General features: G+C 36.0%; 1 protein-coding gene across 2 annotated transcripts; it reads left to right on the top strand.

The window, feature by feature from the left end:
• Window positions 1-192: 192 nt before the first annotated feature.
• Window positions 193-20,989, top strand: LOC141827709 (protein HESO1-like). 2 transcript variants are annotated; one of them, XM_074715028.1, is made up of 9 exons: window positions 193-432; window positions 1,059-1,251; window positions 2,574-2,711; window positions 19,310-19,488; window positions 19,563-19,658; window positions 19,792-19,858; window positions 19,983-20,107; window positions 20,268-20,363; window positions 20,448-20,989. In XM_074715028.1, exons 2-9 carry the CDS (start codon window positions 1,083-1,085, stop codon window positions 20,718-20,720), a joined length of 1,143 nt encoding a protein of 380 aa, XP_074571129.1. In that variant the 5' UTR covers window positions 193-432; window positions 1,059-1,082; the 3' UTR covers window positions 20,721-20,989. The 2 variants fall into 2 exon arrangements, with proteins under 2 accessions (XP_074571129.1, XP_074571128.1); XM_074715027.1 differs by having other exon boundaries at window positions 2,568-2,711.
• Window positions 20,990-22,169: the final 1,180 nt, after the last annotated feature.

Here is a 22,169-nt window from a genome sequence, read left to right as displayed (position 1 = left end):
CCTTTCCCGGATGGTCAACCACAGCCTTCGTTATATATCCAGTATAAAATGGGTATGTTCAGCGCGTCGATGTTTATGGAACGTAGAGCACGTCCCAAGGAGCTGGAGTCGACGCAGCCCACTTCACTTCCTTTGTTGTAGAAAAAGGTTAACTTATTCCCTAAGGAACCCACTTCACTTCCGAGTGAGAGTGAGAGAAAGAGGTGAGAGAGAGAGAGAGAGAGAGAGAGAGAGAGAAAGAGGCGAGAGTGAGAAGAGAGGGAGGAGAGGGACGCACACCGGTAAAGAAACGGCGAAAATGGTAATAAATTTTTGCTTTGTGGAGGATATGATTTGAAAAGATTCACCGGCGAACACTACCAATCTATCCGATCTCTTGCTCCGTGTTCTTTTCTCGGGCCTACGTCATTGTTGATCGTTACTGCGACTGAGGTATGCAGTGGAGTTTCTCATGTTTCTTGATCGTGCTTTTCTTTCTTCGCCATGCAAACTTTAGGGTTTTGATGGTTGACGGGGCGCTTTGTTTTTATCCGATGACGTTTCTCCTTTTTCTTTGTTCATCTGGATGCCTTGTTTAACGGATAAAGCGGATCTCTTGTTTTTCTGTCTGGGGCCTTTTAAAATCTTCTGGAGAAACCTAAAAATGTATGCAAAGTATGAGTTTTCCTGTTTGCTTTTGGAATTTTCGAATGTTCTGTTCATTAAATGTTAGAAAGGATAACTCGGTGTGCCTTTACTCTTGTTGGATCAGTATAGTCTCCTTACCAATCTAATTGACTCTTTCAAAACTGGAGCTGTAGGTCTCAACTCGCATATAACACTTAGCAATCTATCCAAGGGAATGGACAAGTTACTCTGGATTAATATTTTTTTTTACCAAAGGTCATAATGTTATATCTAGTGCAATTTCTCATAGTTTGCATGTTATGCACACTTGTTCTTAGAGAAAGCGTTGTTTGTCATTTCTTGGTATTTTGTAAATTAAATTGTAGAAAGATCCCAAACTTTCTTTGTTGATCATGTAATTTTCTACATATAACCATTGTTTGCTGTTGCAGGCACTCATATAATCTTGTTGACTAATGGACTCATATGGTTCTTCATCAACTAGCAACAATAGACTTCATGTGCTTGAGATTTGTCTGAGAGACATCCTTGTTGAGATAAAACCAGCGGAACATGATCGAATCAAACGGCTCATTGAGATCAATAAATTGGAAGATTGTCTTCAAGGTTTGACAGCCTTTCGAGGTAATTTTTGAGATTATATGGTTTATAGTATCTACAGCCACTTTCATGCTCAAACTTGAATTCCATAATGTATAAGTTTACTAGTGTCTAGATGAATTTTTTTCGGTGTTTGTAACCTAATATTTCCATTTCTAGTAGTGAGAGTCGATTCAATTAATAAACATTTTGTGGGTATAAATATTTAGTTTATTAAAATATTGTATATACTAAGCAGTTATACAAATTAATTGTTATTTTTTACAATTCTCGTATAAATTGATAAATATCTTATGGCATAATAATATTTAATAATTCATAAGTATCATAATTATCATATTTTAAAAAAAATTAAAATTACTTAAATGTTTACCAAAATAACAATAACTTTTAATAAATCATAATTTGTTATTAAATTAATATAAATTTCTTCATCTGAATAATTAAAAATTCTCATATTGATACTAACATTGCCTCCATTAATACCGATTAATGCATCTTCTTATTATATATTTAAGGTAAGATATTTAATAATGAGGAATGAAATTAGTAAAAGTGAATTTGTTTTTTGCAGTTGGATTAAATAGTAAAAAAGGTTGAAATATTCTTAAGATTTTTTTCAAAAAAAAATTAAGCTGACAATACATTTTATCAACAGAATGCTTGGGAACGCTGTTGTTTCTTTAAGAAAACAATGCAAAAGGATTCAACTACATTATGCTGTAGAAAATTATAAATAGATACTATTACCTTGTCCAAAGAATAGATATTCTCTACTTTTGTTTTAGTTTAATTACTTTAAAATAATATAGGGAATTTTGACTCAAAAAATATTTTAGTGATTTTATTTTAGACATCTAATTATATAAGATTTTACTTACAGGGTTTTCATGCTCATTCATCATAATCATTTCATCACATCTTTCTTGCTTCTAGAATTGCATGTCATATATTTCATTTTTTGTTCTACTAATCTTTAGGTCTCTAATTATCTTTTAAAGTTTTTTTGTCCAAAATTTGGGATTCAAATTTAATGTATCAATTAACACAATCTAATCTGCAGATACAATCGCAGAAAGTTATTTGTTTATCTTGAATATGATGGGTTAATTTGTCTAGTACCAAGAAAAAAATATCAAAATTTTATGTATATCCTTGCCTTGCAATTTGTGATTAACTTATCAAGAAAAACACATTGACCATAGATATATTTCAGTTTAATATCACATCAACACTAGGGGTGTTTTGACTTACCAAGTTTTGTTAAAGGAAACTGTCTTCAATTGAATCAAAATTTTGTCCTCGCAGTTTGCACTGAATTCTAGCTAATTATTTTATAGATGCAGTGTCAACAGTGAAGCCCTTTGGTTCATTTGTGTCCAACCTTTACACCAAATGGGGTGATCTAGATGTTTCAGTTCAAATTGATAATAGCCAAGAAGACAATATACTATGGAAAATAATGCGAGAATTGCGAAGAACTGGTGCGCAATTTCTTTGTATACTTTTTTTAAAACAATAATGCTGTTGTTTTTAGTTCTTAGATTATCAATTGTATATTAGAAAAGAACACGACTTTGGAATTAGTGTATTGATAATGATTTGAATTTTTACTGAAAATTTGGCTGCTATGATTATATTGCATGCTGTCTAGCAAGCATAAGTTTGGAATATTGCCATCAAAAAATTTGCATCGGGAGAATCTAAATATTATCTTCTCTTTTAAATCTTCACTAATCTTAGTTTCCTATTAATGTCTTTTAAATCTTCTCTTTTTTATGTATAGCTTCTGATCAAGGGTTTAGTACATATAAGATGATTAACACAGCAAAATGAGTGAAGCAATTAACAGAAAATAAATCTAAACAAGACACGATAATGTTAGAAAGTTCAAACTTGAAGAAAAATTCTCTGTTAAAAAAAAAAATGATAATCCCAGTAGCCACATCTCTGGGGGTGGTCGGTCCGGTCCCACGGAAGTTTCCCACCAACCACCAGGGTAAATCGGGAAGCGCATACGGCGGCCAATCCGGATGACCAGCATCCTTTGATTGCGTTCCCCATTTGGAGGAAAATTCCTGCAAATACGCCGTAGCTGGGGATCGAACCGCGGGTCCCTGAGTTACAACCCGGATGTCCTACCGTTGCACCATTGCCCCGGGGACAACAAAAAAAATTCTCTGTTAAAAATCATAAGATCAGATGGTTTTATCGAGCCCTCCACCCAAGATACATTCGGGATTTATCCTTTGACAACAAAAATGGAGAATTCTACCGAGAGAAAGAGAAAGAACTTGAAGAATTTTGTGAGAGAAAGAGAAGAATTGGAATGAAGAATTTCTCAAATTCTTGATATTAAACCTGTACATGAGGATCATTGCTTATTTAGATATTTCTTCCCTACTTATTTATGGAATGAAATACAATTAAATCAAATCAAATCTGCCTATAATATCTAATCAAATAAATCTAAATCAAACTATCCATGTTTACAATATATTTTACACTCACACTCAAGTTTGGTTGTACATATTATACATGCCCAATGTGTCACATAGTTCTTCGAAGTTGATCCTTGGGAGAGCATATGTATATCTGCGATTTGATGTCATGAAGGAATATACGAGAGTTTCATAGATCTTTTTGCTATGTTTTCTGAAATGAAGTGTTTGTCAATTTTTGTGTTTTGTTCTGTCATGATGAATAGGATTTTTTGCAATGCTGATGGCTACTAAATTGTCACATTATAGATTAAAGCTTTATCTGTGATTATACTGAGTTCTTTTAGGATTCTGTGAATCCATATACCTTCACAAATTCCAAGTGTAAGAGCTCTAAATTCTACTTCAACACTACTTCTTGCAACTACAAATTGCTTTTTATTTCTCCATGTTACTAGATTACCCTAAACATATGTACAATAGCTCGAGGTCGATTGTTTATCTGTAAGATCTCCAGCTCAGTCTGCATTTGAGTACACAAGTATACCTCGATCTTTGTTCTTTCGAAATAGTAACCCATTGCCTAGGGTACTCGTGAGGTATTTCAAGATTTCATAGACAACGTTCATGTGTTCTTCTGTAAGATTATTCATAAATTGACTTACCACACTAATGGGAAATCCGATATCAGGTCGTGTGTGGGATAGTTAGATGAGACGTTCTACAAGTTGTCGATATTTCCCTTTGTCTACTGGTGCATGGACCTTTCCAAAGCCAATTTTGTTGGAAGCATCCATCGGAGTATCCACAGGCTTGCACTCAAGCATGCCTGTTTCTTTTAGTAGGTCTAACATGAATTTCCGTTATGATAGGAATATTCTGTGTTTAGGAGCCAGTTCCATGCCAAGGAAGAATTTTGGATTCCTGAAATCTTTTGTACCAAATTCTTGAGTGAGGAGTAGGGGTGTAAACGAGCCAAGCCGCTCGCAAGCTATTCGAGTCTCGGTTCGAAAAAAAGTTTGTTTGATTAAGCTAACGAGCCGAGCTCGAGCTTGATTTCGAGCTTGAAAATATTATCGAGTCGAGCTCGGGCTTAATAGTATTTGGTTTGTGAGCTTGCGAACATGTTCGTTTAAAAGCTCACGAACATGTTTGTTAAGAGGCTCGCGAATGTGTGTATATATATATATATATTACATGAATTATAAATATTATATATTAACGAGCTAAGCTTGAACTAAGCTCGTTTAATTTTTAAACGAGTTATTTTCAAACCAAGCTCGAACTAAACTCGTTTAACTTTTAAATGAGTCATTTTTGAATCGAGCTCGAGCCGTTCGCAAACTATTTAATCTCATTACGAGCCGAGCTCAAGCATAAGAATTAAAGCTCGAATCGAACTCGAGCCGAACTCGAGCTTAGGGAAAACGAACCGAGCTCGAGCTCGAGTCTCTTACTATTCGGCTTGGCTCGGTTAGATTACACCTCTAGTTAGGAGCCCCTTTTGACTTGTAATTTCTTTCTCATTATCACCAATGATGATGATATCATCGATATAGACAATAAGAATGGTGATCTGCCTTTCGGGAGAGATTTTCACAAATAAGGTGTGATCTGCTTGACACTGAGTGTATCCATGCTTTGTCACAAAAGTAGTTAGCTTGTCAAATTATGCTATGGGAGATTGCTTAAGACCATATAATAACTTGTGAATGTTGGTGCAGGGAGCATCATATAATCGAACCTAAGTTTTGATAATGACAAAAGGGTCAAAGTTAAGCTTATTTATGATTTAACGAAGGTTAACTAAGTGTGTAGGTAGCACAACTAGAAAAGTTTTAGCTGGAAGTTAGGCAAGGCAAGTCCTAACTATAGGTTAGGCAAGGAAAAACCCTAATGGGCCAGTTGGACCATGGCTAGGTAAGGGAAAACTCTAGTGGGTCAGTTAGATCATGGCTACGTAAGGAAGTCTTAGCGGATTAGGGATATCAGATGGAGGGACTTGATGGGGTCTGGAGGACCAAGATCAAGTCGGATCAGAGACTAGGGGTCGAGGATCAAAGGCTAAGTAAGAAGCCCAAATAGGATTTGGAGGACCAAGGTTTGGTATCAAGTAAACTCTTTTGAGAGAAGTGGATGAGTTCACTTTCCCTTGGAGGGAACAATAAACGTCGATCTGACCTAGGATTTCATTAGAAATTTAAAAATCAAGACCATACAGTTGTAAGACTGTTACTATATATATTATGTCTATTATACTAATTTTGTGATGCAGGGATAGTATAAAATTGGTTTAAACAAAACTCTGGGCGCTTGGAAGGGATCCAGTGCTTGGATTGGTTGAATATAACCTCTCGCATCCAGATGAGTTGGCAGACTCTTTGGGCAGAGCACGTCAACATCCTGGCACTCGGAAAGGATCCAGGCCTCTGGGGATGGATAAGTCACAATCAGCTACGAATCAAATCGTTCGTCCAGTCTTGCCAGATCAGCAATCTAGGTGCCCGAGGATGGATAAAATCGTGATGATAGTGGATTGGATTAGATTGAGCCGAAAAGTTGCGATCAGCACCTTCATAACAACAAATTTTCATTGTCTTATACTCACGTTCTGCTTCAAAATTCTAACACAACATCGAAGTGCTACTCCGACAATTGCGCTTAAGTTTTTAGTAACTTGTCGGTAATTTTTATGTTAATTTGTCTTATTTTTTCGTACTTTCTATTCAAAAGGATTGAGAAAATCTGTTACTGGTCCCTATCGTTTGTTAAAGGCAAACCTCCTCCTTTTTGAGGAGGACATTAATATATTATCCATCGGAAGTGGTTAACGACTGCAACCCTTGAAGTAACAGTCGTAGGTTGTAAACCAAGTAAAAAGAAACGCGTCTTTTGTTTTGTTCTCTTTACTTTCCGTTGCCTACTTTGATAAACAAAATAAGTTTTACACAAACGAGTGGAAAAGCGAAAAGTGCTATTTACCCTCCTCTACCGTGTTTATTGATCCTACAATTGGTATCATAGTGAAGTGTTCGAAAAAAGGTGCAAGCACCAATCGAGCTTGTTTTCTTCGTTTGTTTTTGATTTTTCGTTCTTTGCCAGACTAGGTGCAATCACCTCTTTTGATTAATTTTTGATTTTTCGAATTGCTCGAAATTAGTGCAACACCACTCGAGTGAAATTTTCTTTCGGCTACTCTATTCTTCCCACACTACTAATCTAAGACAAAGTCTTGGAACGTTTTTATTTTTCTGTGTGCAAGATTCAAAATGACACATCAAGAGGGCTACAACATTGCTCGACCCTCGCTCTTCATTGGAAATGATTTCGGTTGTTGGAAAGGCTGAATGAAGTTCCACCTCAAAACTCAGGTAGACATATGGAACATCATTCAAACCAGATTCACACTCTTGACTGACAAGGAATGCCACTGGGATGCGAGAAGTGGGACAACGCCACCAAATGGAAAATCGAAGCAAATGCTAAGATGACCCAAACTCTCCAGTGTGATTTGATAAACGAACTAAATCGCGTCAACCCCTTCATCAACGCAAAGGACCTATGGGAGAAGGTAATCGAACTCCACGAAGGGACTTCTGACACAAAGGTAAGCAAGCGTGATTTGATATTAAATAAATTGTATAACATAAAAATGCAGGATAGAGAGTGGGCAAATCAACTTCACTCCCAGATCCAAGACCTCAATCGGCTCTACACGATCGGACAACTAATCGAGAATGGGATGTAATCAGGTATGCTTTGAAAGATTTTCCGAGAAATATCTTATGGGCGTCGATGATCGATGCTTACAAGGTCTTTCGAGATCTTTCAAAGGTAAGGTTAGATGAATATAATTTGAACTTCATGAGCAATCTAATACAACTACAGTCGAGAAAGGTATCACCTTGTTTGCACAGAAAATCAAGACTAAGGAGCCGAAGTTCAAATCTCGACCCGAATCCGAATCCGAATCCGAAGACGAATCGGATTTAGAAGACAACAAGGAGATCACCACCGAACTAGTCAATCTAGTTCGGAAGATGTTTAGAAGAAAGAACTGGTTCACCAAGCATGAGATTAAAAAGGTGATCAAGTCAAATCAAATGGGATTGAGTCGAACCACAAAAGCAAATGCTGACATCATTTGCTACGAGTGCAATGAAAAGGGACACTTTAAGACGAAATGCTCAAACTTGGAGAAAGACAAGAAGCAACTGAGGAAGGCGCTAAAAGCAACTTAGGACGGGTCTTTGTCAGAAGAGTCAGATGAAGAAGCTTAGGCGAGCTTCTTGGCACTACCGACATGAGAGCAACTGGCTGAGACCAAGTCTGAGCTCGATTTTGAAACCGAGTCCGAAGCTGAGTTTGAGTCAAGTCACGGATCCATATCCGTTTTAGAAGGTCTAAATCCCACTGTAAGTGCTCAATTAGTAGAGAAGTTGTACTTAATGATTTCTTGCTTAACTCATAAACTAATCAAATCTAATGTCCGAGTCAAATCTCTCCAAAAGGAGGTCAAATCCCTTAAGGAGAAGACTGATTGAAATGTTTCAACCGAGCAAGTTCAAATTGAAATTTCAACTCAAGTCCAATAACTTGAGGAAGAAAATTCTAATTTGTAAACTCAAATTGAAAACCTTAAAGGATCATTGGAATGGTTCACCTCGGGTTCTAAGCATCTTGATATGATACTCGGGACTTAAAGAGTCATGTACAATCGATCCGAACTCGGATATAAAGCCAAAATGCGATTTAAATCATACCTATCATTAATGAATCGAATCAATAGACAATAAATCTAAGCATGAGTTCCCAAGTTCAATTTGACTAATCAAGTTGGACTGAACCAATATTGGATCTCCAAGAATCAGATCCACTATTTGACCAGACTTTATCATGTCGTGATCCAGGGGGAGCTAATAGAAAAATCATCATAATTAGATAGATGCATGATTGTCTGATTTACTATTTCTTGATGCATGCTTAGTTTATTTTATGTTTAATTTAGAATAATTAGTTAGAAAAAACTTAATCTAATTTTGACAATCTAGCATCGGAAGGAATTGAGATGATAGTCAGTTAGGGAAACTTGATCGAAAGCATGTGTAAGCTGAATTATTCTATCTGGTACAATTGACTTAGTGAAACTAGTTGAAGCTATCTTAGTTTAACATGGGCTAGTTAGACTAGAGTTCCTAAGAAGAAGGTTGAATATACAATTTTTTAAAAAGGTTTTGTCTAGGAAGTGGTCGTTGCTCCGATAACCAAGAAGACCCTTACCTTGTCACAACTTGGAAGTCAATTTTTGAAATTTATATTTAATTAATTGATAAATAAATCTTAATCTAACACAAGACCAGGTAAAGTTATAGGTTTAAAATCAAAATTAATAAAGATAAAATTGACAAACCATCTCACAATTAAACCTACGGGACTAACATTGTTTGAAAATCTAAAAATGGATGAGATATAGTCAATTTAAATCTAATCCAAAAACCAACTCAATTAATTAAAACTAAGCTAATTACTTTAATTAATCAATCTAAAATTCATTAAATCAATCCAATTTAATTAATTAAACCTTAATCAATTAAGTGTAGTTAATCCAAAACTACTTAAGTTAATTAAACAATTAAATCCGAAAATTAAAACTTAAATAACTCAATTAAATTCTAAAAAATTAAAACTCAATTAAACTTAATAATTGAACTTAATTAAAAACTTTAAATAAATAATTCAAATGTATCTTAAATAAGTTTAACTTTAATTAACTCAAACTAAATCAAATTAATCTAATTAAATTAATAAACCTGATGTGATTTAAGTTAAATAAAATCTTAAAGAAATGTTAATCAAATAATATTTAAATTTAAACTTAATTATTAACTTGATCTTAATTAATCGATTTAATTTAACTTAATGTCCAATTAATCTAATTAATTTAATTTAACTCAATCACAACTCAATAATTCATAACCTAAATTAAAACACTTTAATTCAAAATTAATTAATTAATTAAAAATCTTAAGTTAATTAATTCAAAAATTAATTCAATTAGCTAATAAACCCAGTTCAAAATTAACTAATAAACCTGACTCAAAATTAATTAATAAATAAACCTAAATTTAATCTTAATGAAATAATTTTAAGCTTAATCATTATTTTAATCTTAATTAAATAATCCTAGTTTAATAATTTAACTTAATCAATAATCTTAATCTTAAACTAAAGTAATTAAAACTTAATCTAATAAATTCAATTCTAATAAAAAAACCTATTGAAACTAGCGGTTGGAACGAATCCAAGCGCCCTGTTAAAAACCCTTGAGGCGCTTGGGCCGCCTCCGGGTGTCCTGCCACACTATGCACTTTGGCGGGAAATCAACTTGAAAAGCTAGCCTTTTTAAGGGTTGAGACGCTCGGACCACCCCAGGTGCCCCACCTCGTTCCTTCTCGCCGCCACATGGCAGTCCGAAACGATGGGTTAGGCACCCGAATGGGGTTTTATAAGGCACTCAAAGCTTTCGGCTCCAGACACTTGCAATTGAGTTTCCGAGCTATTTTTCCATATTTTTTTTACTTCAGTTAACGTCTGAGCTGTCTAGGATTGTTCTTTCCAATTCTAGTGGTAAAAAATGCCTAGATAACACCCTAATCTTTCCTCATTTTTTATTTTAAGTTATTTTAGAAATAAATTATTTAATTATGTTGATAGGATTAATAAGACCACTGAGGTTGGCACCTCTAGTACTCTTAGTACTGACTCTAGATTTCCTATAGAGGAATTTGGGGCTAGGTTTTCATCTATTTTATACAAATTCTTGCATATTAAATACCTCTGTAAGACATTTTTCATGAGATCATGCATACCATCTGTGGAGGTAATTGATTATTATAGATTAGGTAATCTTGTTTATTGTACTAGCTCGGTTAACATAGGATTGTGTGCCGAGTTATATAATAACTTGGTTAAAATTGATGATCTTTCCTACAATACTGGAGTTGCAAATAGAGTCTTATATTGTCTCCTGTCATTAGGGATCATCTAAAACTTAGACCTTCATTATGTGCATTTTTGTATTATCCTTCTAGGGTCTTACCATTTGGCGAGTCCTACTCCCATATTATACTAGATATGATGCACTCGTATTTCTTTAAAGAGGAGAGGGTACTTACTGTGAATCAGTTCTCCTCTGTCAAACTCAGGATACAGGATTATGTTTTATATAGAATCTTAGTGACATGCATTCTACCCTTGACCACTAGAGATGTAGCGATGATGCGACCTTTCATTCATTCTTATTATATGCATTTTGTCATAGGCTGGATACAGATATCAGTCTGCACATGTTTCATGCCATCATATACTCATCTAGCATCAACACTAGCAGGATGGTGCAGATGCCCTACTGCTATATTTTGACATCTCTATTAGTTGGTTTAGGGATAGGGATTGATGTTATTAGTGGTGAGGTTACACCCTTGAGTGAATTTGACATGATAGGTGTTAGATAATTTTCATTAGCTAAAATCCATATAGATGACAACTATGTTATGCCATGGAGAAGGGAAGGCCAACCTTAGTCTGAGTCAGCACCAGCAGAGGATGAGGAGTTGCCTAACCTTAATCTTGCAGACCTTCTTGAGCTTCCTCCACCTCCAGCTTCTCTCACTTTAGAGTAGAGAGTGACTAGTCGTTAAGAGTCAGTCACCGGTTTACGACAGATTGTCATGAGTGAGTTTCAGAGACTCGAGGAGCAAAGGCAGATCTGACATCTTGAGATGATGGAGTTGTTCAGATCTTTGAGCACTAGTCATCCTCCATCTCCCAGTAGAGTAGCAGTTTCTAGCAACTTTCAGACTGACACTACCATAGCTATGATTGATTATGTTTTTGACTTGGTGTATACAAACCTTTATTAATCTTAAATTGTGTTACCATATTAATTAGGAATGTGCTGAGTACAGTAGAATTTTTTTTATGTTTTCTTGAAAACTTATGATTTTCAAAACCTATGTTTCAAAACCCATGTTTCAAAATAAATGTTTTTCAAAACTTAGACTTTTCAAATCCTATATTTTTCTATATCATTTTCAAAATTATTTGAAATCTTAGATTTAGACAGTCAGTATCTCACAAGCACACTAGGATTACTCTGCTTGTGTACTAAAACACTTAGAATGGTGTGGGATGTTTAGGGTCAAGTCTGGATTTCAGATGCTTATGTCAGTGCACCATCATAAATTTGAGCTAAAAATATAAATTAATATTGATCAAGTTAAGTGATCCTTTATAGTAAATGACTAGCTGGAGACATGCACTTGACTAAATTTAGTGAAAATTGTTATTTTTTTATAGTTAGTTAATGACAATAGTTGAGGATTATGTAAGGGGGAGTGGATTATAAACTTTTAAATTTAAATTTGCCCCTTATTTTCAAATTCAAATTTGCCCCTTAAATTTGTTTTTTTACTTTAGGACTATGTTTACTTAACTTGTACCGAATTGCTATAATCAAAAAGGAGAAAATTGTTAGTGTAGGGAGCACCAGATAATCGAACATAAGTTTTGATAATAACAAATGGTCAAAGTTAAGTTTATTTGTGATCTAAAAAAGGTTAACTAAGTGTACAAGTAGCACAACCAAAAAAGCCCTAACTAGAGGTTAGGCAAAGAAGTCCTAGTTGGAGGCTAGGTAAGACAAATCTTAATTGGAGGTTAGGCAACGAAAAATCCTAGTAGGTTAGTTGAACCATGACTAGGAAAGAAAAAGCCCTATTGGGCTAACTAGACTATGGCTAGGCAAGAGAAATCTCTAGTCGGTTAGTTGGACCATGGCTAGGTAAGGAAGTCTTAGCAGATCAGGGACATCAAATGGAGGGATTTGATGGGATTTGCAGGACTAAGATCAAGTTAGACCAGAGATTGACGGTCGAGGATCAGAGCCTAAGCAAGAAGTGCAAACGGAGTCTAGAGGACTAACATTTGACACCAGGTAAACTCTATTGAGAGAAGTGGGTGAGGGCTCGTTCTCTTGAAGAGAACAGTAGGCGTCGGTTTGACGTAGGATGTTACTAGAAATCCAAAAGTCAAGACCAGACAGTTGTAAGACAGTTACTATATATATTATGTCTATTATACTAATTCTGTGATGCAAGGATTGAGTATGAAATTGGCCCGGAACAAAACTACAGGCGTATGGAAGGGTTCCAGATGCCTAGATTGGTTGAATACAACCTCCCACATCCAGATGAGTTGGCAGATGTTGGTTGAGCAGAGCACGTCAGCATCCAAGCGCCTAGAAGGGACGCCCGAGGATGGGTAAGCCACAATCAGATACCAATCAGATCGCTTCGCCCATCTCTCGTCAGATCGGCAGTCTAGGTGTTCAGAAGGGTTCCAGGCGTACGGTGATGGATACAATCGTGGTGATAACAGATCAGATCAGATCGAGCCAGAACGCCCAAAAAGGGATTTAGGTGCCTGAAATGACTTTTAAAAGAAGCTGCGACCGACACCTTCAAAATAATAATTTTGCACTATTTCATACTCACGTTCTGCTCTAAAATTCTGACAAAATGCCGAAGTGCTGCTTTGACAATTGCGCTCAAATTTTTATTAACTTGTCGGTAAATTTTGTTTTAGTTTTTCTTATCTTTTCGTGCTTTCTTTTGAAAAGGATTGGTAACATCTATTATCGGTCCCTATCTTTTGTAAAAGGCAAACCTCCTTTTTGAGGACATTAGTATATTGCCCATCGAAAGCGGTTAACGATTGTGAGTCTTGGAGTTGCAGATGCAGGCTAGCTAAGTAAAAAAAACGTCTTTTGTTTTGTTGCTCTTTACTTTTCCCTGCCTACTTTGATAAACTAAACAAGTTTTATAAAAACGAGTGAAAAAGTGAAAAGCTCTACACCCCCTCCCCCCATGCACTCTAGCGCGCTCATCGATCATTCAGTGAAGCTTGCATACCTTGTTATGGGTGCTAAGGCCTAGGGAAATTTCCATGTAAACTGCTTCCAAGTCACCATTTAGAAAGACATTTTTGACGTTCAGTTGGTATAAATGCTAGTCCTTGTTTGCAGCTAGAGAGAATAAGATTCTGATAGTGTTGAGCTTGACCATTGGAGGAAAGGTTTCTTGTAAATTGATGTCATAGGATTGTGACAGCCCTTTGGTTACAAGACGCGCCTTTAGTCTTTAAACTATACCATCAACTTTGTGTTTGACTTTAAAAATTCATTTGCACCTAATTGCTTTCTTTCCCTTTGGTAGTTCACAAACAGATCATGTACCATTCTTTTGTAGGGTTTTACTTCGTCATCAACAACTTTTCTCCATCCAGGGTGTTTGAGAACTTATCAATTGTGGTTGGAACCAGAATATTATCAAAGGCAGATACACGTCCGATAATTTGGGGACAGTCCTTTATAAGAAATAAAGTTGGAGATGAGATGCATTGTGCAGGATCTAACTCCCTTCTTTAAAGCAATCGGAATGTCAAGGTTATTATCCACAGGCTATGCTGTCTGGAAACGGCAACTACACTGACGTCCCTGTTTCCGAAACGCTGGGAAACGTTTCCATCCGTGGAAACTTACAAGAAACGGCCAGATTTGGGAGAAGGCTGTGCGAGCTGCCGGGAGCAGGCTGTGCGCCGACGTAAAGGTCGCGCCTTTCCGCAGATTTCTCGCGCGATTTTGATCCGCAAACGAGCGGTTTCGCTCGGAGGTCCGCCGCCGGTCGGCCGATGGAGACGGAAGTCCCTCGGCGGTTCGAGCTCCCCGCCGCCGTTCCTCGTCAAGACGTACGAGATGGTGGACGACCCGGCAACGGACTCCGTCGTCTCGTGGAGCGCCAGCAACGCGAGCTTCGTCGTCTAGAACGCGTCGGAGTTCTCTCGGGTCCTCCTCCCCTGCTACTTCAAGCACAACAACTTCTCCAGCTTCGTCAGGCAGCTCAACACTTACGTAAGTGGAAAAAATCTTCCAACAAATCTCTGTTCATTCATCGATCGGGTAATCTCGCCGGCGTTGTGTTTGTTGAATTGCCTCCACCGGTTTAACATCCATATCTGTGTTTTTCCTAATGTTCTTCTTGTTGTTCGAAGATAATCGAGGTGCTCATCTTCTTTGTTCATTCACTGATCCTGTAATCTCGCCGGCTTTGTGTTTGTTGAATTGCCTTGATCGGTTGAACATCCATATCTGTGTTTTTCCTAATGTTCTATTCAAGTAGCCATGCTGCAAGAGGTAGGAATCGAGCAGTAACGGCTCTTGCTGCTCTTCCAGCAGCTCACACAACCTTCTCCCATGGCGGTGCAGTGACTTGGTCTTCGACGTTTCCAAAATTTGGAAACTTCAACTATTGCCGTTTTCCGTTTCCATTTCCGCGTTTCCCGTTTCTCGTCTCCAAGTTTCCAGACAGCATAGTCCACAGGTGAAGTAGATTTATGATTATCGTACCTGAGTTAATGTATGTGGGAGTTGGATCCGGTTCTACTCTTGAATTGGTGCTGAATGTGTCTTTCATCTTGTGTATACTTGAAATTGCTTCATTACAGGAGGAGGAGATGCAAGAATGGGAGGTGACACAAGGGGATTGGATAAAGGGTGAATTATGTCGGGGTCCAATCCAGAACAGTATAATGGATGATGATATTCACTTACATTCTCTTCCTAAATATCAAAACTAGAGTAGTATAGCTGTTGTTAAAAAAAAGTGACATCCATGGTGTTGTAGGTTTTCTTGGTGATAGGTGAATAGCATTTGTAGCCTTTTTGGAATGATGAGTAGTCGAGAAAAATGCATTTGGTGGATCTTGGATCAAGTTTACTACGATTGTAATGGTGGATGTGAACAAATGATGTACGACCAAATACTTTTGCAGGAATGTTTTGAGAGATTACTTTTGTAGGTATGATTGAGAAGTTGAATTGGACTATGGAAATTGAGAACTCGAGAGGGCATTCGATTGCTGAGATAGGTGGCTATGGAGACGACATCACCCCAAAATGGTTTTGGTACATTAGAAGTGAACGTGAGCGAGCGAGCTACCTTAAGAAGATGCTTGTTCTTGCGTTCGGCAATCCCATCTTGTTAAAGAGTGTTAATGCATGAACTAAGGTGGATGATGCCTTTTGAGGATAGAAAAGCACCAAGATTGGAGGCAAAGTATTCTTGACATTGTCGATTTTGATTATCTGAATAGATGTCTGAAATTGGGTTTGAATCATAGTATAGAACTATGTAAATATGTGACTTACTATAGATTTATTTTTCATTAGAAACAACCAAGTCAGGTGAGTATGATCATCAACAAATGAAACGAACCAACGATTTCCTATAAGAGTTTTAATACAAGATGATCTCCAAATGTCACTATGATTGAGTGAAAAGAGTTTAGATGGTATGTAACTTAACTTGGAAAGGATACTTGTGTATGCTTAGCAAGTTGACAGAACTCACACTGAAAGGAATTGACATCTTCATTAAGAAATAATTTTGCAAGATAAATAAAGTTTGGATGACCATGATGATAGTGTTATAATATGATTTCAACATATTTATTGTTGAAAGAGGTAGAGTGGTAGCTAGATAAATTTTTGCAGTGAGGCGAAGTCTCGTGAATAATGTAGAGTTTAGAGCACGATTCAACATTGCCAATCGTCTTCCTCGTTTTCGTATCTTGAAATTGACACTGTTTAGGAGAAAATTTAGCAAGACACTTAAAATAATGAGTCAACTTTCCTATGGATGATAAATTGCAGTCCACTGTAGGAACATGCACTGTTTTCAAGTATATATTTGACGTTATCGTTATGGAACTAATGCTGATGATTTTTGTGACGGACCCATTTGCAACATGAATACTGAACTTGTCTTGGCATGGAACATAATTATGGAGGGATATGTTGTCCATCATGTGATTTGATGTGTCCGAGTCAATAATCCATCGTTCGAGAGATCTAATGGCGGGAAAATACCTTCATTGTGGGTTGAATAACCAATGGACTCCAGATGGGCTGAGGCAGCAGTGGGCTTTTTTTGGCTTGAGTGGGCTGAAATTTCATATTGGGTTGACATGACTTTCAATTTTTTGTTGCAGCTAATGGGCGAGAACAAGATTGTGGTTTCTAAGAGTTTGTTGTACTTTGAAGAAAGAGATGGTCCATGTCTTGCTGTGCCGGAAGTAGCCTTTGTGACAAAATAGATTCAATGGCAGATTATTGATCCGATACCATGAAGAATTCTGCCGAGGGAAAGAGAAAGAACTTGAAGAATTCCGTCGAGAGAAAGAGAGAATTGGAATGAAGAATTTCTCAAATTCTTGACATTAAATCTGTACATGAAGATCATTGCTTATTTATACACCTTTTCCCTACTTATTTATGAAATGAAATACAATCAAATCAAATAAAATATGCCTATAATATCTAATCAAATAAATCTAAATCAAACTATCCATATTTACAATATATTCTACAAAATGATAAGATTGTCTCTAGACCTTATCACTCTATACAACTTAAAGGGAAAAGGTAGGGAAATAAGGGTACTTTGGGTTCAAGGTTATCATGTATGACCTTAGTTATGTGATTACCAGGTAATCACATAACTAGGTTATAGGGAATAAAACATAACCTAACATTGTTTGGTTCAATCTTAGGTAATAGAATAAAAACCTATTTATTTGGAAGTTTTAGTATATAACTTAGTACAGAGATTATATTATATCAATCAGTGCAGATGCGGGGTCCGGGGAACTAATAAAATAAAATAAAAAAATAATAATATTATTAATATTAATGATGATATATATAAATAAATAAATAAATAAATTTGGATAATATTTTAAATTTTTTATTATTTTAGAATTTTTGGGATAATTTTAAATTGGATCTATTTAGTTGATCTCAATTATAGCTAGGAGTTGATTAATTCAATTAATTAAAGTTTTAATTAAAAATCTAAGTTAAAAAAACCTAATTAAAAAAAATTGATTTCCCTTGTGTGATCTCCCTATTCTCACGCCCGCGACCCGCCACCCCTGCCCGCCACCCCTGCCGCCTCCTGCCGTCGGATGTCTGCCTCCCGTCGGACGCTTGCCGTCGCCACCTGCCTCCCTCAGAACGCCCACCACCGCCGCCCGCCCGCCTCCCGCCTCCCGTCGGACACCGGCTTGTCGTTGCCACTCCGTGCGAAGGAACAACAACGGAGGTAACTCCAGAATTGACAAAAACTAAAAAATCGGAGGTAATATGATTTCAGAGTATGATTGCCGAATGCTGACAAAAAAGTGACGTGGCGGACATCGATGATAACGGGAATCGTTGATAACCTGAACCAAACAACCTAAGATAGATAACTAAGGTTATCAATGATAACCTCAACCAAACGCCCCCTAAGAGATTGTGATGTCAATTTGCAAAGTCAACTGACATCTCTTAAACAGAGGAGATGGCCTGGTAGCAAAGACAACTGATATGTTAAGATTCTCACTCAGTAATACTTACAATGTTTAAAAGTCTTTAGTTTATACCAAATTCAATCTCAAGTTCATAACATTGATTGATTTCGTATCAGTGTTGACAGACACACAGTACTTAGGTAGTAGGTACGGGAGGGACTAATGCTGTAGTGAATGGGAAAATAACAGGACAATGGCCGAGGGTGACTGAGATGACGCCAGAGGTGAAGAATTAGAGGCTGTCGGATATGCTAGCTTTGCTTTTCTATAAAAATAGTCTATCTTGAAATAAATATGTAATTTAGAATTAATAAATAGGAATTCTTAAATTTCAATAGAAAAGCAAGTTCCCACAAAACTAAATCATTTCTAGTAGTAAAATAAGATGTTGCACAAAGAAGATTACGTTGTCAGTGAGTTGTTTTCAAAGCTCAAGTCTACACATTATGGAAAAAGCTCCTTTGGAAGGGCAAAGTTAGTCAATTCTTTAACTATCTTTAAATCTTAGAATGGAACACAAATCATGGAATAGGTTGGTAGAGTTGGTCATGCATCTTTAAGGGCATATTAGATGTTCCAACTCCTACTTGGGACCGTCTACTTATTCTCTCATATAGTAGAGCTCCTACTAAGTATATGTATAATGTCACATCACACTGAGACCATGATTTCATGCATGTGGTAGTTTTAGAAAACTCAAACTATCCTTTTACATAAGAATGCAAAATATCACGATAGAATGGGTTCTGTTTTTAAATTTTGGTTTTATATGTATTACTTTGATCAACCAATGGGTTTGTTGTCATCTCTTGGGCTGTCATTTTGTAAGAAGTTCAATTATGGACAAATTCCCATGAATTTAAGACAGTAGCCCTATTTGAATTTGAAGGTAATGAACACAATGTTGTTGATTCCTTATATATGAATATGGTGGTACTAATTTAAAAGCATGCAAAGCTAGATACCCACAAAGAAATAATTTTATACCGTAATAACTCATTATTTATATGGAGGTATACTTTTTACAATTGTTGGCCTATTTTGAAATATAAAAAAGGCACAACAAAATCTGCAAATAGGAAAATTGTAAAACTATGTTTATTGTCAATCTGGAATCTTCAACGCAAGGATAAAAATGTGTGAGTGATTTCTATTTGCTATCTCTGTTTCAGGCCTTGCTAGTTCTGTTGAGTACATTCCGAATGCAAGAGTTCCTCTGCTTAAATACGTTAGCAGGCAGCATAATATTTCTTTTGATGTCTCCGTTAACAATCATCTTGGTGTAAAGAAGTCCAACGTTCTCAAATGGCTATCTGAAATAGATGACCGTTTCCGCGACATGGTTTTAGTGGTCAGCATTCGTTGTAAGAATTTTTTATACTGTTATTAGACTCCTTTGTGATGTGACTCCATTCCTTTTCTCAGCTGAAGGAGTGGGCTAAAGCAGAAGATATTAATGATCCAAAGTCTGGGAGTTTAAGTTCGTATGCCCTTTGTTTGTTGGTTATCTTCCATTTTCAGGTAAAGTTGTGAGTCTGCGATTCTTTTCTGCTTCTTTCTTGATGCAATATCAGCTATCAAATGCTTTTCTAGAATTCTCCGTGTGGTTTGGTTATAAGACTGCTTATGTGTTGTTTTACTTTTTATTTACCAGACACGTGAACCACCAATTTTCCCACCACTGCGAGCAATAATTAACGAAGAAAGAATTTCTGAACGAGGTGTGAATCTTCTAGAGCCTAGTAACATCTTTATTTATTGCAGTCTTTTTTTGCACACCTGCATGTCTATAATTATGATATAGGAGTTTTCTCAGTGTGGATTTTCTACTGTTTGTTGCTGCAGGATGGAGTAGCTTCTCTGAGAGTCATTTTGAGGATGTGTGTTCTGCAAATATACAGAGGTTCAGATCTAGCAGACTTAGAAACCAAAACTCTCTTGCTCAACTTTTGCTGTCCTTTTTTGACAAGGTGCGGTCTTTTAGATTCGTGGCTAGGTACCTAATTGTATAGTACAACATTTAGTGTTTAGACTCAACAACTCTCGATTTTCTTATCTTAAAATTATTTAAAGTAAACTATGATAGAAAGGCTGTTGAGATATTGATCAAGATCTAATCTGTATGTGCAGTTTTCAGATATTAGAACTTATGGTTCGGATTATAGCATCTCAACATATGAAGGACGACGAATCAGCCGTCGTTTTTATAGATCGCCGCCCCTGATTGTAAGATTGTTGATGTTTCTGCTGAAATTTCTTGGAATGATTGCTTGCAGTCTGTGGCTAGTTGATGATCTTTTAACTTTACAGATAGAGGATCCTTTCGAGCGAATGGAAAATGCTGCTAGAACAGTCCGCTGGGTTGAACTACCTAAGATATCAAATGCATTTCAGAATGCACACAATAAGCTTTTGTCTGGTTTGGTGCTCTCTAATCGTGACTCCTTGCTCTACCTTTTGACTCGGCCTTTCCTTGCTTCTAAGCTTCGTGAGCAGCAATCATCATCGAATTACAATACGAGGAGCCAGTATCTTGACGTTGAGCAACAGTTTGAGAATGCATTAAGGCTGGATAGGGTTTGATCTCCACCCTCGACTTCTGTTGCCAATGTTGGATTCACTTATTGTGACCTTTTAGAGTTTTTCAAGTAACCTTACTGTCTGGTTAGCGTTGCTGCATTTGGTGTTAAGTTAATTTCATGTCAAGGTTGTAGAAATTGTCTTTTTTAGCGAACATATTATGTATTGTATCGTTGCACTGATGGACATATTATGTATTATGTATTGTATACTTGTATCGTTGTATTGTATCGTCTACAAGTACTTAATTAGACTGGATTTTTTTTGTTTTTTGTTTTTTTTTTGACTAAGTAATCACTTATTTCTCATATCTTCTGCGCTACAGTCCTAGTAGGGGTGTTTGGTTTATGGTTCCTCAGATGTAAATGTTCAGTTGAGTTCTCAAAATTTGTGCAATGGACATCATATGGGTGTTTAGGTTTAGATGGTGAATGTACATATGGTGTTGGGGTAATGAAAAATTGAGGGTTGGCAAAAAGGATCTCTATGCCAACCTGAAAGTTCAAATTACACATCTACCCTTGTAAAAAATATATAAATTTTTTTTCAAGTTTTTAGTAAGGGTAAATAAGTAAATGGACATCTAAAATACAACTCAACCTCATATTCACCAAACACTCCATTTACATTTTCTCAATCCCAACTATACATTTACATATTTTCAACCTCAATTTTTCATTGAAAAAATACAACTTAAAACCAAACGCCCCATAATCTTCCATCTCAATCTCAACACGGAAGGAATCAATTCCGTGTGGATAGCCACGTGATGCAAAATAAATACAAATTATGAATTAAAAATATAATCCATTCTGAAAAGTTTCATTTAAATAGGGTTCCTTTGCAATCCAATAACGTGTTCAAATTTGATGCAGTGCTTCTCATAAATATTCCCAAAACATAAATACGGATAGTGGCACGGCCTCTTATATTTTATGAAAAATAAATAAAAAATTATGGGAAAAAAATGGGGCGCTCCTTTATTTCTGATTTTAAAAATATCTTTACCTTATTATAGTGTTATAATATAAATTAAAATTATTTTAATTTATTCAAAATTATTATATATATATATATATAAAGTATTATTTTATCAAAATACTAGATTAAAATTATTAAACTTTAATTAAAATGATTAATTGAATAATAAATGATACTTATAAAATGATTTTAATTAACTTAAAAATAATTTTAATAAATTGATAAAAAAAAATATTCTAATATTCTAATATTATAATAGAAGCATGAACAGCGTCCCGAAACACTCCTCTATCCCTACATTTTAATATATCTTATTAAACATATAATAATTTTTAATAAGTTGATACATGCGCTCTATGTTTATTTTTTCAATATAAATTGAATCATCCGTCGCGACACTCTCGTCTCTCTCCTGCTTCCATCGAGACGAACAAAAGAAAAAGAAAAAGAACATAGAAGCGTGAGCAGCGT

The sequence above is a fragment of the Curcuma longa genome, chromosome 4 (assembly GCF_044706935.1).
Source record: "Curcuma longa cultivar G26 ecotype Majalengka, Jawa Barat chromosome 4, ITB_CL_G26_1.1, whole genome shotgun sequence".
NCBI lineage: Eukaryota > Viridiplantae > Streptophyta > Magnoliopsida > Zingiberales > Zingiberaceae > Curcuma > Curcuma longa.
Note: the sequence above shows the minus strand (reverse complement) of the source record. Positions and strands in the feature narration are given on the sequence as shown.